This window comes from Gymnoscopelus microlampas (assembly GCF_963454915.1).
Source record: "Gymnoscopelus microlampas genome assembly, chromosome: 19".
In the NCBI taxonomy this organism is placed as follows: Eukaryota; Metazoa; Chordata; class Actinopteri; order Myctophiformes; family Myctophidae; genus Gymnoscopelus; species Gymnoscopelus microlampas.
In genome coordinates this window covers 7,366,592-7,379,045 of record NC_139956.1, presented here as the reverse complement: position 1 = coordinate 7,379,045, position 12,454 = coordinate 7,366,592, and the positions used below count along the sequence as shown (strand labels likewise).

Below are 12,454 nucleotides of genomic sequence, written 5' to 3'. Positions count from 1 at the left end.
CGTATTGTTTTCCAAAAACGTCTATAGCCGTTTAAGCAAAGACATGCGCCGTGTTTTTTTGTTACGTTTTCTGGCCCTGGTTTGGTCCTCTCTTACGCACTGTAGGTGTACAAAAGGATTGCAGATTAGAACCCACAACCAAGCCCTGATTGGTCGATTGAACGATATCTATGGCACTGGTCCTCAAAGTGGGGTCCAGGTACCCCCAGGGTGTCCTTGAGGGGGTTCCAGGGGGTTCCAGGGGGTCCCTGCACAACATATTTTTCACAGTTAGGAACCAAGTGAACCCTTGTTTCCATTTATACACTCTCGGGAGTTACAGACCTGTAATGGTGCGTTCACACGGGCAGATACAAAGATACAGGCTACCATTCATTTTCAATGGAAACCAGCGACATGAAGATACAAAGATACATGTGACGTTGGTAGCTGTAGCTTTAGCGACAAAGACACAAAGATACACATTCAAGTTGAGCTGGGATCAACTTCCAGATACAAAGATACAAAACTACAACTGTAGCTCCGATGTCCACACGTTTGATGACGTCAACGACCACGTTGAGCAACACAGATACAAAGCGACACAGCGACAAAGATGCTGTGTATCTTTGTATCTTTGTATCTTTGTATCTGGCCCGTGTGAACGCACCATAAGGGTCCGTGGTCTTAACCCATTGAGACCTGAGGCCGATTCTACAAAATGTCTTCTGAACTGTTTTTTGAAAAAAAACGTATGTTATTATGTCAGTGGTGCTCAAACTTTTTCATCTCAAGGACCCCCAAAATTATATGTTTTTGGCTGCGGACCCCCATCTCAAAATGTTTTGTTCCAGGGACCCCCCCAGAAGCAAAGATTTGAGTTCAAAATGTTTGCTTTAAAACAATATATATTCAAAGATTTGCACACATTTTCTCGATGTTTCAAAAGTAGCAGATATACAAGCTCATAGCGCGGCACTCGGTGCCGCGCTATGAGCTTGTATATCTGCTATTTTGAATAGCCAAAGTGTAAAATAATGTTTTTTTTAGCTCAAATCTAAAAATGACACAGATGCGTCCCAGGTCTTAATGGGTTCTAATGGAGGTCCTTGAACTTAAGACGTTTTTATAATCACTGATCTATGGGGGGTTTCCGCTTCCAGGTGGAAGTGGTGGAGGTCGTGCGGGAACGCCAGGAAACCCGGGATTCAAGGGAGAGAGGGGCGTGTCGTATGCAGGAGGACCCGGCTACAACGGAGCCAAAGGAGAACGAGGACAACAAGGTAAGGAGGAATCCATATATACTTATATTATATTATATATATTTTGTTATATTCTATAATGATTAGAATTTTTTTGTGCATAGACAATGGTACAGGGACATTCTAAAGCTTGTGCGTGTGTGTGTGTGCGTGTGTGTGTGTGTGTGTGTTTTTTTGTTTGTGGTTGTCAGGTGGTCCTGGAGGTCAAGGTTTCCCTGGTCTACCTGGACCTCGTGGTGAGACCGTGGGTTCTGACGTTCCTGGACCACTAGGAGATCCTGGTCTGCCTGGATTGGACGGAGAATGGGGTAAATCAATGTTATCGATACAAATCTGAAGACGTTTCAAATGTCTACATTTGAACCATTCACAGGTTATTATATCCACCACAACGTAAGACAATGTAAAGCGTTTAATCTCTCGTCTCCTCTCCTCTCCTCCAGGTGTCCGTGGTCCTCCTGGCCAACCGGGGCCCCCCGGACCCGGCACAGCCCAGGGAGACAGAGGTGATTCTGGACTTCCCGGCTTCCCCGGGACCCCTGGCGCAAAAGGAGAAGGTGGGCGCCCTGGCGCCCCGTCACTCTATGGCGGCATGGGCTTCAAAGGTGAGGAAGGGCTCGACCGACGCCCCTTGACAGAAATCATACGCACCGGGCACTTAAGGCTCCAATGTAGCCTGACGGCGCATCGCGGGTTCGAGTCCCGATCCCGACGTCCTTTGCTGCATGTCACTCCCCATTTCCTGTCAGACTATCCTATCAATAAAGGCATAAAAGACAAAAAATAAATCATAGCTCACTTGCTGAGGACTGAATGCAAAATGAGTTTGTAGGGGCTTATCCATCATGTTAGTATGTAGTTGACGAATGTGTATACTAGGAGTGTCTTTGTGCAGGCTATATTTGCAAGAATCTCTTAAGTGTACTGCCAATGTTACTAGACCTATACTAGAATACCCATAATGCATTTCTGATATTGCATAACTTCTTGGGAGGTGTGAAGTCTAAAACCTACATGATGGAGAGGGCCACTATATATTTCCACACTCACTCCAGAGGGCCACATTGAAAGCTCAAAACGCTTCGCATCGCGATGCGTTTTGAGCTTGTAGATCTGCTATTTTTGCTATTTTGGAATTGGAATCCTGAAAAGCAACTTTTTTATTTAATTTCAAATGTATTTAGTTATACTTAAGTTCACTTCATGAACTTAAATACAAATACATTGGACATTAAAAAAAAGCCATTAAACTAATAATAATAACTGAAGTAATTAAAGCGGGTCATGTTTGCATGTTTGGAATTGTAACAGCTGAAATCAATAATATATCAGTATTCTGCGGGCCGCATTAAGTGAAGGTGGGGGCCGCATGTGGCCCCCGGGCCGCCAGTTGCCCTTGTATGACCTACAGTAAAATGAACCAAATCAAAGTTTGTTCATTGGTTGTCATTCATTATTTTAATTCCACTATACTTTGTTATTTTATATGTTATTTGATCTAACTAAAGTAATTTTTTTTTGTGCGATTCTCTTAGGGGAGAACGGCGCGTCTGGCTATGGTGGAACACCTGGCCTCAAAGGCCTTCCTGGCGATAACGGTTACTATGGAGGCAAAGGACCCAAGGGAATGCGAGGTAGAGTGGCAAATATTTACATTTTAATCTATTCTAGATAAATAGATATACTGCAGCTAGATAGAGATGGAGCGACTTACACACTTACACAGTGTGTAAGTATATGGCATGAACCCGATTTAACATACGACAGGGTTAATGGTCACATAAATAGAGTGGTGGAAAGTAACTTTCAACTTTTAAGTTACTCAAGTACTGTACGTCAGTCAAAATGTTTAGGTACTTGAGTATTTTTCAATACTTTATACTTCTTCTCCACTACATCTCAGGTACATTTTGAATATTTTACTCCACTACAATTATTTGAAAACTTGAGTTACATGTTACTTTGTAGGTTTTGATTATTACAAAAGCCACTTGAGCCCTATTTTAAACTTTGGATATTCGAAAATAGTCGATTTAGAAGCTCACAACGCGTTTGCAACGCAACGAGTTGTGAGCTTGTAGATCTGCTGTTTTCAAATGACTTACATTTTCGAATTCCTAAGCCAATAATTTGATGACCAGCGGACCGGTGGGCAGCGGTTCCGGTAGGAGACACAAAGGAGACTCTTTGTGTCTCCTACCGGAACCGCTGCCAGTCATCAAATTAGGAATGCGACAAAAACAGAAATATATCCATGAATTCAAGTCTCCACGGGGTGACTAATCCATAGAAAAAAGTCATTTTGGGGGTGAACTATCCCTTTAAGTAAAACAAAAAAATCCACCACTGTCTAGAGATATGATATAACATACCGTATTTTCCGCACTATAAGGCGCATCTGAGTATAATGCGCACCTTCAATAAATGTATTATTTTCAATTTTTCATATATAGGGCGCACCAAATTATAAGGCGCATCCGCACTATAAGGCGCACTGACGGCGCGCCTTATAGTGCGGAAACCAAGGGAACCAATATTGATACATATATACTGTAAGGCGCATCGGATTATAAGGCGCATCCGCACTATAAGGCGCACTGACGGTGCGCCTTATAGTGCGGAAAATACGGTACTTAGCAGTACTGTACCTGTCCAGGTCTAAATCCTTCTCCACCTCTGCATTGCGTTCTTCTTGCAGGAGCCCCTGGTCGTCAGGGAGTGCCTGGCCGCACCATACCTAGCTCTGCCCCCATCCGGACCTTTGGAGATCACGGAAGCCACGGGGGCGACGGGTTACCCGGCGATGCTGGAGAGCCCGGCGGTCCTGGGTCGCCCGGCCGAGCAGGTGAGTCATGGGGCTCAAAGCACAGGAACAACATAATAGCACTGCATCACTGTCTGGGCAGTGGTAGAAAGTGAGTTCTACCACTGCTGAGTACATTTACTCCCTGTACTTAAGTACAATTTTGAGGTATTTTTACTTTACTGGAGTATTTCCAATTTTCAGTATTTTTACTCCACTACATCTCAAGAGGCAAATATTGTACTTTTACTCCTCTACAATTATTTGACAACTTTAGTTAGTAGTTACTTTGTAGATTTTGAGTATTATTACAAAACACACATTAACCACTTCAGCCCTATATACATTTTGGCCATTTGAAAATAGCTCACAATGCGTCGCGATGCGACGCATTGTGAGCTTGTAGATCGGCTATTTTCAAAGGATTTTTATACATTGGAAAAGTTGTGAAATGGGACATTCTGAATTAGTTACATTTTCGCCAGAAACACACTGTATCAAATATAAGTGACTGACTATCATAAACGATACAGAGCCTCCTCCCTGACAATAGCCCCGAGACAGTTTGTTTATTTTTGGACCACAATTCTTATATGAGACGATTCTAAGATGACACAATGTTATTCTCCATAGAGAAAGTACTTCTACGACCCATGGGGATGAACGAGTGACGTCAGGACTTCTGTACTCTGTTGTTATTTAGTCTCAAGCTCTCTCATTCGTACTAATTGTGTGATCGTTTGCCCCCTGCCCCCATGCAGGTGGTAAGGGACGGCCCGGTGCTGCGGGTGCGCTCGGTAGGATGGGTTCTGCCGGTTCACCCGGACCTGTTGGAGATGGCGGACCCCCTGGATTCCCTGGACCCACTGGAGAACAAGGTCTCTCTCTCTCTTTTTTACTGTCTCTCTCTCTCTCTCTTTCTCTTTCTCTTTCTCTCTCTCTCTCTCTCTCTCTCTCTCTCTCTCTCTCTCTCTCTCTCTCTCTCTCTCTCTCTCTCTCTCTCTCTCTCTCTCTCTCTCTCTCACATCTCAGTGTTGCTCCATGTCCTTCTGTCTCACTGTCTCTCTAGTCAAAATTAATTTGACCTCTTCCTGGTATTTATTTTGTATTAATAATAATAATAAACTTTATTTGTATAGCACCTTTCATGACATGCAGCTCAAAGTGCTTTACAGAGCAAGAAAACAATTACAGAAAAAGTACAAATACAAGCAAAAAAGAAAAGCAAAGCATAAAACAACATTAAAATACTAGCAAACGGTGAGGACATGAATAACAACACAGAGATTTAAAAATCAACTAAAAGACATCACCATCTAACATCCAGCTACCATCTAAATGCATTGGTATTTAATCACAGGCTATCCTCTTTGTCCTGTGTTTTTTAAACCCTCAACATCAACAACAAAAAACTCCAGATTTTTGTATGAAATAGTTTCCCATCACTTTCCCCAACATTATGAAATAAAAATAATACGTTTAATCTAATCCGTTTCTCAAAGTGGGGTCTCAGGGTTCCTTGAGGGGGTTCCAAATGGGACCCTTAGAGGTCTGTGACTCTGAGAGTGTACAAATGGAACCAAGCGGAGCCTTAGAGGTCTGTAACTCTGAGAGTGTACAAATGGAACCAAACGGACCCTTAGAGGTCTGTAACTCTGAGAGTGTACAAATGGACGTTTGGTTCCATTTGTACACTCAGAGTTATAGGGGGGTCTTTGAAATAACAACGTTTTAAGAACCACTGATCTAATCTAATCAGGCATGTAACGATGTATCGTAAATCGATTAAAATCAATTCAAACTGGTGACAATTTAAATCGATTTGATAAAACAATGTATCGCAATGCAACAAAATACTGGATTTGTTTAAGAGAAATTATTTAAAAAAAAACGTTTTTTTGGTTGTTTGTCTGGAAAATAAATGTATGTTTAAAACATTGTGACAAATCTTATCGTGAACCTATAGTATCGTGATTGGAATCGTACCGTGAGTCCAGTGAATCGTTGCATGCCTAAATCTAATCTCTGGCTGTTTCCCCCCAAAACCCCCCGACCCCTCCGCCCCCAAACCCAGGTTTCCCCGGTAAGCCTGGCTTGCCCGGCGCCCCGGGCGGCGTGGGTCGCAGCTCCAGCATCGGCTACACCCTGGTGAAGCACAGTCAGAACGACCAGGTGCCCATGTGCCCTCAGGGCATGGCCAAGCTCTGGGACGGGTACAGTCTGCTCTACGTGGAGGGACAGGAGAAGGCTCACAACCAGGACCTCGGTATGAATGTGCAACCAACCACACTATTTATATGATGTTGTTCGACATTAGTTATAGTTATAGCTACTTGCTAAATGTTACCAGTAGTGTAAAGTCCCTCCCTCACTCCTTCCCTCCCCCAGGTCTAGCCGGCTCCTGCCTCCCCAGGTTCAATACCATTCCGTTCCTGTACTGTTCGCCCAACGAGATCTGCTACTACGCCAGCCGCAACGACAAGTCGTACTGGCTCTCTACCACCGCTCCCATTCCCATGATGCCCGTTGGCGAGCAACAGATACCACAGTACATCAGCAGGTAAGCATGGTGTCCGTGGGTTTAAAAAAAGTTTAAACCCAGTTTTAAAGTTTCCCGTTAAGCGTTAAGATTTTTAAAAAAACATTTTTTTTAATTATTGGCTTAGGAATGTGACATAAACTAAAACATCTCCATGAATTCAATGCTTCATGGGGTGTGTAATTGATAGAAAATAAGATATGTTTTTGGGGTGAACTACTCCTTTAAAATTATCTGTATTTTTGGGGGGAGGGGCATGTTTTCATGTCAAAGCTGTTTGAAAGAAATAGCCATCCTCACCAAATACATATTGTTAATTGTTCTTCAACCCTTAAACTGCAGGTATTTCAGACGAAAGAAAATTGTACTTACAGTATAGTGACTATGAGTTGCATGCTTAGTATAGCTGTATAACTGTATAACTGTTTCTCGATTGGCCCACATCGTGATCCTAATGGCGATGAAAGACCGGGATGGGGTTCATATTTTTACTACTAAACCTGAATTGATCCATTTGGTTTGTGAGAGTTGCCGTTTCGACCCTGTGTTAAAGGTTTCATGACGTTCAGTTTTACCACACATTAAAAGTCTTTGTCATGGTCCTTCAAACGTGTATAAAAAGTTTTAACAAAAGAATCCACTCCAGTGATCCATGGCAGGTGTTTTTCTCTCACATTTCTAAAGCCTTTTCAACTGCAATGAAAAAAGAAATCTTTGCCTGCGGGTGTCGCTGTTGAGGGATTTTGCCTGTCAATCATCGCCTCTGCTCCCCCCCCCAAAGGAAAGGATAGGGGCGAGGAGGAGAGTGGGCGGATTAATGGCCTGTGACATCACTGCCCAAGGGCCAAGCTCAGATTACTTTTCAGCCTAATTATTCAGAAAACCCCAGACCACAGAAAATCCACTGAATGTTCAAAGTTCTGATTTTTTTGGGTGTAATTGAGGTCATAAAACCCCCCAAAAAACATAAAAGATAAAAAAAAAGTAAAAATGAATGTCATAGAACCTTTAACTGACTCTAACCTCTGCTGGATGACCTGTGCAGGTGTTCGGTGTGCGAGGCTCCGTCGCAGGCAGTGGCGGTACACAGCCAGGACATGACCATCCCTACCTGCCCACCGGGCTGGAGGAGCCTGTGGATAGGATACTCCTTCCTCATGGTACGTCACACAGCGGGTGGTTCTTAAACTTCTTTCCATGTCAAGGACCTCCAAATGCAAAGCATACGTACAGGTGCTGGGCCAAAAAGACTAATATTTAGGAAGGTAGAGGCAACTATTTTATGGCAAAGACAACTTTATTTGAGAATCATATCATATCACAATCAGATCATATCCCCGGACGGGTATGGTCTAGGATATATAAATATACAGTTTTTGTGAACTAATATCCCTGCTTCTCCTTCCTCCTCCTCCTCCTCCCAGCACACAGCCGCCGGCGCCGAGGGCGGCGGCCAGTCCCTGGTGTCCCCGGGGTCGTGCCTGGAGGACTTCCGCGCCACGCCCTTCATCGAGTGCAACGGCGCCAAGGGCACGTGCCACTACTTCGCCAACAAGTTCAGCTTCTGGCTGACCACCGTGGAGGCCAACCAGGACTTCGCCCACTACCCGCCCCAGCAGCAGACCCTCAAGGAGGGCCAGCAGCACTCCAGGGTCAGCCGCTGCCAAGTGTGCAGCAAGCTCCTGTAGTGCCCCTAGTGGAGGAGGAGGGAAAGATGACGGATGGAGTAAAAAAAAGAGAGACTGGAAATATATTGGGGGTGTTGGTGGTGGATCAACACCTCACAAAGTTACAAAAAAATAAATAGATAAATAAAAATGGCACAAAATAGAGAGAGAGATGATGGCGATGCCGTCGTGATGTGATTATAGAGCAGTGGTGGATAAAGTACTCGAGTTATTTTACTTAAGTAAAAGTACCAATGCTGCGGTGTAGAAATACTCTGTTACAAGTAAAAGTCCAGAATAAAAAAATGACTTGAGTAAAAGTACAAAAGTATTGGCATCAAAATGTACTTAAAGTACCAAAAGTAAAAGTTCTAAAATCTTTGAAAATAGCAGATCTGCAAGCTTGTAGATCTGCTATTTTCAAATAGCCTAGGTATAAAATAGGGCTAAAGTGGTTCATGTATGTTTCATAATATCATAATTTATATCTGAAAAGTAACTAGCAACTCAAGTTTTCAAATAATTGTAGTGGAGTAAAAGTACAATATTTGCCTCTGAGATGTAGTGGAGTAGAAGTAAAAGTGTTTGAAATTGGAAATACTCAAGTAAAGTACAAATACCTCAAAATTGTACTTAAGTACAGTACTTAAGTAAATGTACTTAGTTACTTTCCACCACTGTTAGATAGAGAGAATATCAATAACACACACACACACACACACACACACACACACACACACACACACACACACACACACACACACACACACACACACACACACACACACACACACACACACACACACACACACACACACACACACACGTACAGTACACATGTAAGTTTGCTAACTGGCTAAATTGTTATTGTAAATTGTACAACACACACACACATACACATACATACATACATTTATTTGACTGAATGAAAATATGCCCCTCTCCTGCTGGTCTCTGAATACGCGGGGAGGTGGGGAGGGGGGAGGGGTGAGCAATGTGGGCCCTTGAGAACGTGTTTTCGATGCTCGTTTAGGAATGAAAGGATAACGGAGGAGAAAGAGATTTAAAAAATGGAGGGAGAGGGGTGTGATTGCTCTTTCAGTAGATGAAAACTGACACTTGGTGCTATTGTTCTGTGTTCTGTGATTTGACTTCATGTCTGTGTTCTCATCATGGATTGTTATTATTGTTTTCTTTTTTTTCTCCTTTTTTTGTTTTTTCTTTTTTCCGAGAGTCAATCTCGGCTACCTCGGAGATTGCCAGCCCATTGGATAGCACTGCATCGCTTACACACACACACACACACACACCACACCTCCACTCCACGCGATGAAGCTTTCTTATTTAAGCTTTAATTAGTCAATTCAGATGTTGTGGATCAGATACATTTATTTTCATAACATTTCAGCCATTAAAACTATTGCAAAACTACCATAATAACTGTTACCATGACAAACGCAGTTATTTAAAAGATTGAATTAAACATTTTTGATGCCAATGGGGAAATTTAATTATTGGGGGATCAATTCCATTTTTTATCTTATGTCGTATGATTGTATCTTTCTGATTCAGTACCTCAACTTATTTTGCCCCTAACTTTTCAATCTTACCATTATTTCAGAGATACATTCATACTAACTTTTGGTGCTACAATAACCTGGTTATCAACTTGAAAAGCAGTAGTAAAGTATTATTATTTTTTTAATCAAAACACATCCAAAAAAACATAAACTAGCACTTTCTCAAAGCAGCGAAGGTAAAACAAGGCAACAAGCTAGTTCCAGTAATGACTGGCTTTATAGAACTTTTTCATGTGTATTGGGAACATGTTGCACTGATGTGATTCGCTATAATGGGTTGTAACCAGAAACAAGGCAATGTGACTGGTATACAAGAGATAATTTCACCTTCAAGTGGATTGAAAATAATCTCTTTTTACCATACATCATACCAAGGTATCGCTGTCATCGGGTCAAAACCAAGTATCTGCAAAATAATTAACCTTTCACGAGAGACAATTCTTAGTTTTTAATTTACTGTTATGAAAGAGATCATACTTTGTGGGTGTTTAACACCTAAACGTTCAACCGTGTGCAAACTCAATTTGAGAGGAAGACCAATATTTCAGTAAAGTGTATTTCTTTTTTCTCCGAGCAACAGTTATCCAAATGGTGTTTGTAATGTAACTGGCCCTAGCTTGTGACCATTCCTAACGATGTTATTTTAAGTAATTCACTTGGTTCTTACTATCTTCACCTCTTGTAATTGTGGAGCAAAAGCTCACAGCTCAGTCTTTTCTCCATGTGACCAAAAATAAGGGCCATCTGAAAGAAACCCCTGCTTTAATAACTACACATCCCAACTCGAGCCAAAACTGAACACATGGCAAACTGCATTAGGAAGGAATTTCATCCGTTTCAAATATAGGACACACTCTCTGCTAGAATATGTTTATTGTTGTTGTACATAGTGCTTATTAGTCACGCTTATTAGTCAGCAAGGTACGTCACATGCAAAGCTCGATGATGTCTATGTCGTCGTAAATTCCGTGTTGTTTGCTTTTACCTGTCCCTGTATGATTTCACTGTCATTGGATAAAAGAGGTACTAGAGATGTTACTGTTATCACATCATTGATATTACATGCAGTATTATGGGCATATATCCTCAACACATGAGTTGCAGTATAACTCACTAATGTTTTCTGTGTTTTTGAGAACATCTGCTGCTGCAAACAAGTAGGGGCGCAACAGTTAATGGAAACTAATCGGAATTAAATCGATTATAAAAAAAACATTCTACAATTGATTTCCGAAAATAGCATACGTACGCTTGCAGCTCTTTTTTTGCACGACCACACTGTTGTACGAACGTGTTAAATAGGGCTTAAGTGGTTAATCGAACTAATCGATTTAGTGGATTATTGAACAATCTACGGTATTAGAATTTGCTTGCGTTGATTCGTTGCAGCCCTGCACACAAGTGTGAGTGGTATTTCAGATTATTTTTTTTTGCTTTGGTATCAGCTTAGTGTCTATAGGGTGTTATGCTTATCGTGACATTTGTGCATACGGGCCAGTCCCTCATACGTTATCCCAGGACAGTGAAAGCTACATTATGACTTGTTAACCACTATGGCCTTTGTGTTTAGCACATAGCTCTTTACCGGTTGCCCTGAGGTTTATCACTACAGTATGTACACATTTTTATTTCCTTTTTTATTTTTTGTTTTTATTTTTCCTCCCCTCATTTTGTCTGTGTCTGTTGTTTGTAATCTAGATTGTAATTATTTTTACCTTAATTCACTGTGTTATCCCCTGGCTTTCTGGGTGTATTTACTGAAATATCTGGGGAGGGAATGGGTTGAAAGATATGTACATTCAATAAAATGCCTTTAGGATTATGTTTTTTATATTGAGAAGACAAAACAAAAGAAAAAATGTCATTCACCAATGATTATTGCAGTCAGACAACTTAAAAGAGAAAAAAATGGGTCATCGTATTTCTAATGTCTACTTTGCTCTTGTTTGATTCTATCATGTTTAGCACAAAGCTTGAGAAACTGGAGAGGCCAGAACTGAATTATGCAATGATCCACATTCTATTCTTCTATGTATACTGAAAGTGCCTACGAGACAGAAAAAGAATATGCAATTTTCCTCAAAGAGGATCTCCAGCCGGAATTGGTGATGACATGTCTGATACTGTACTGTCTATTTTTTGTGCTCACACAACAGTATGAAATAAAGTATCAAAAGTAACTGGGAATATTTCTTTTACATTATATAGCAGAGCAGGAGGCTCATTTACGTTTGTAACTTTCTTTTTTTTAAAGAAATATTTTTATTAGGGAAAAAAGTACATAGATACAGAAGTACAGGTGTACATTTGTATTCCTTCCTTTGTTTTCTTTTTCTTTTTCTTTTTCTTTTTCCCCCTTTATCTCTGTATGCATGCATAAAAACTAAGAGATGTGATTAATAAAAGAAAAGAAAAGAAAGAAACAACAAAATAAGCAACAATAGCAATGTAATTAGCAGTATCCGTATGTGTGTTTTTTTGGGGTGTATTGGACATTACAGTTATTGCATGGTGTGAGGATTTGAATAAACAATGTTAAGAAAACCATTGAAGCAAAACAAAACAAAATGGCAAGAATAAGGACAATCAATGTTTAATTTGGAGGAAAAAAGAAAAAGGAGAGA

General features: G+C 41.2%; 1 protein-coding gene across 2 annotated transcripts in view; it reads left to right on the top strand.

Moving 5' to 3' along the window:
* Positions 1-12,010, top strand: part of col4a6 (collagen, type IV, alpha 6) — a 181,586-nt gene extending 169,576 nt beyond the window's left edge. For both annotated transcript variants that reach the window (XM_084042466.1, XM_084042465.1), the window contains 10 exons: positions 1,143-1,262; positions 1,433-1,549; positions 1,685-1,846; positions 2,777-2,875; positions 3,940-4,086; positions 4,806-4,922; positions 6,119-6,310; positions 6,433-6,604; positions 7,629-7,743; positions 8,008-12,010. In XM_084042466.1, the coding sequence (XP_083898592.1) occupies positions 1,143-1,262; positions 1,433-1,549; positions 1,685-1,846; positions 2,777-2,875; positions 3,940-4,086; positions 4,806-4,922; positions 6,119-6,310; positions 6,433-6,604; positions 7,629-7,743; positions 8,008-8,271 (1,505 nt within the window). In that variant the 3' untranslated portion in view covers positions 8,272-12,010. The remainder of the gene's footprint in view (positions 1-1,142; positions 1,263-1,432; positions 1,550-1,684; positions 1,847-2,776; positions 2,876-3,939; positions 4,087-4,805; positions 4,923-6,118; positions 6,311-6,432; positions 6,605-7,628; positions 7,744-8,007) is intronic.
* The last annotated feature ends 444 nt before the right edge of the window (positions 12,011-12,454 follow it).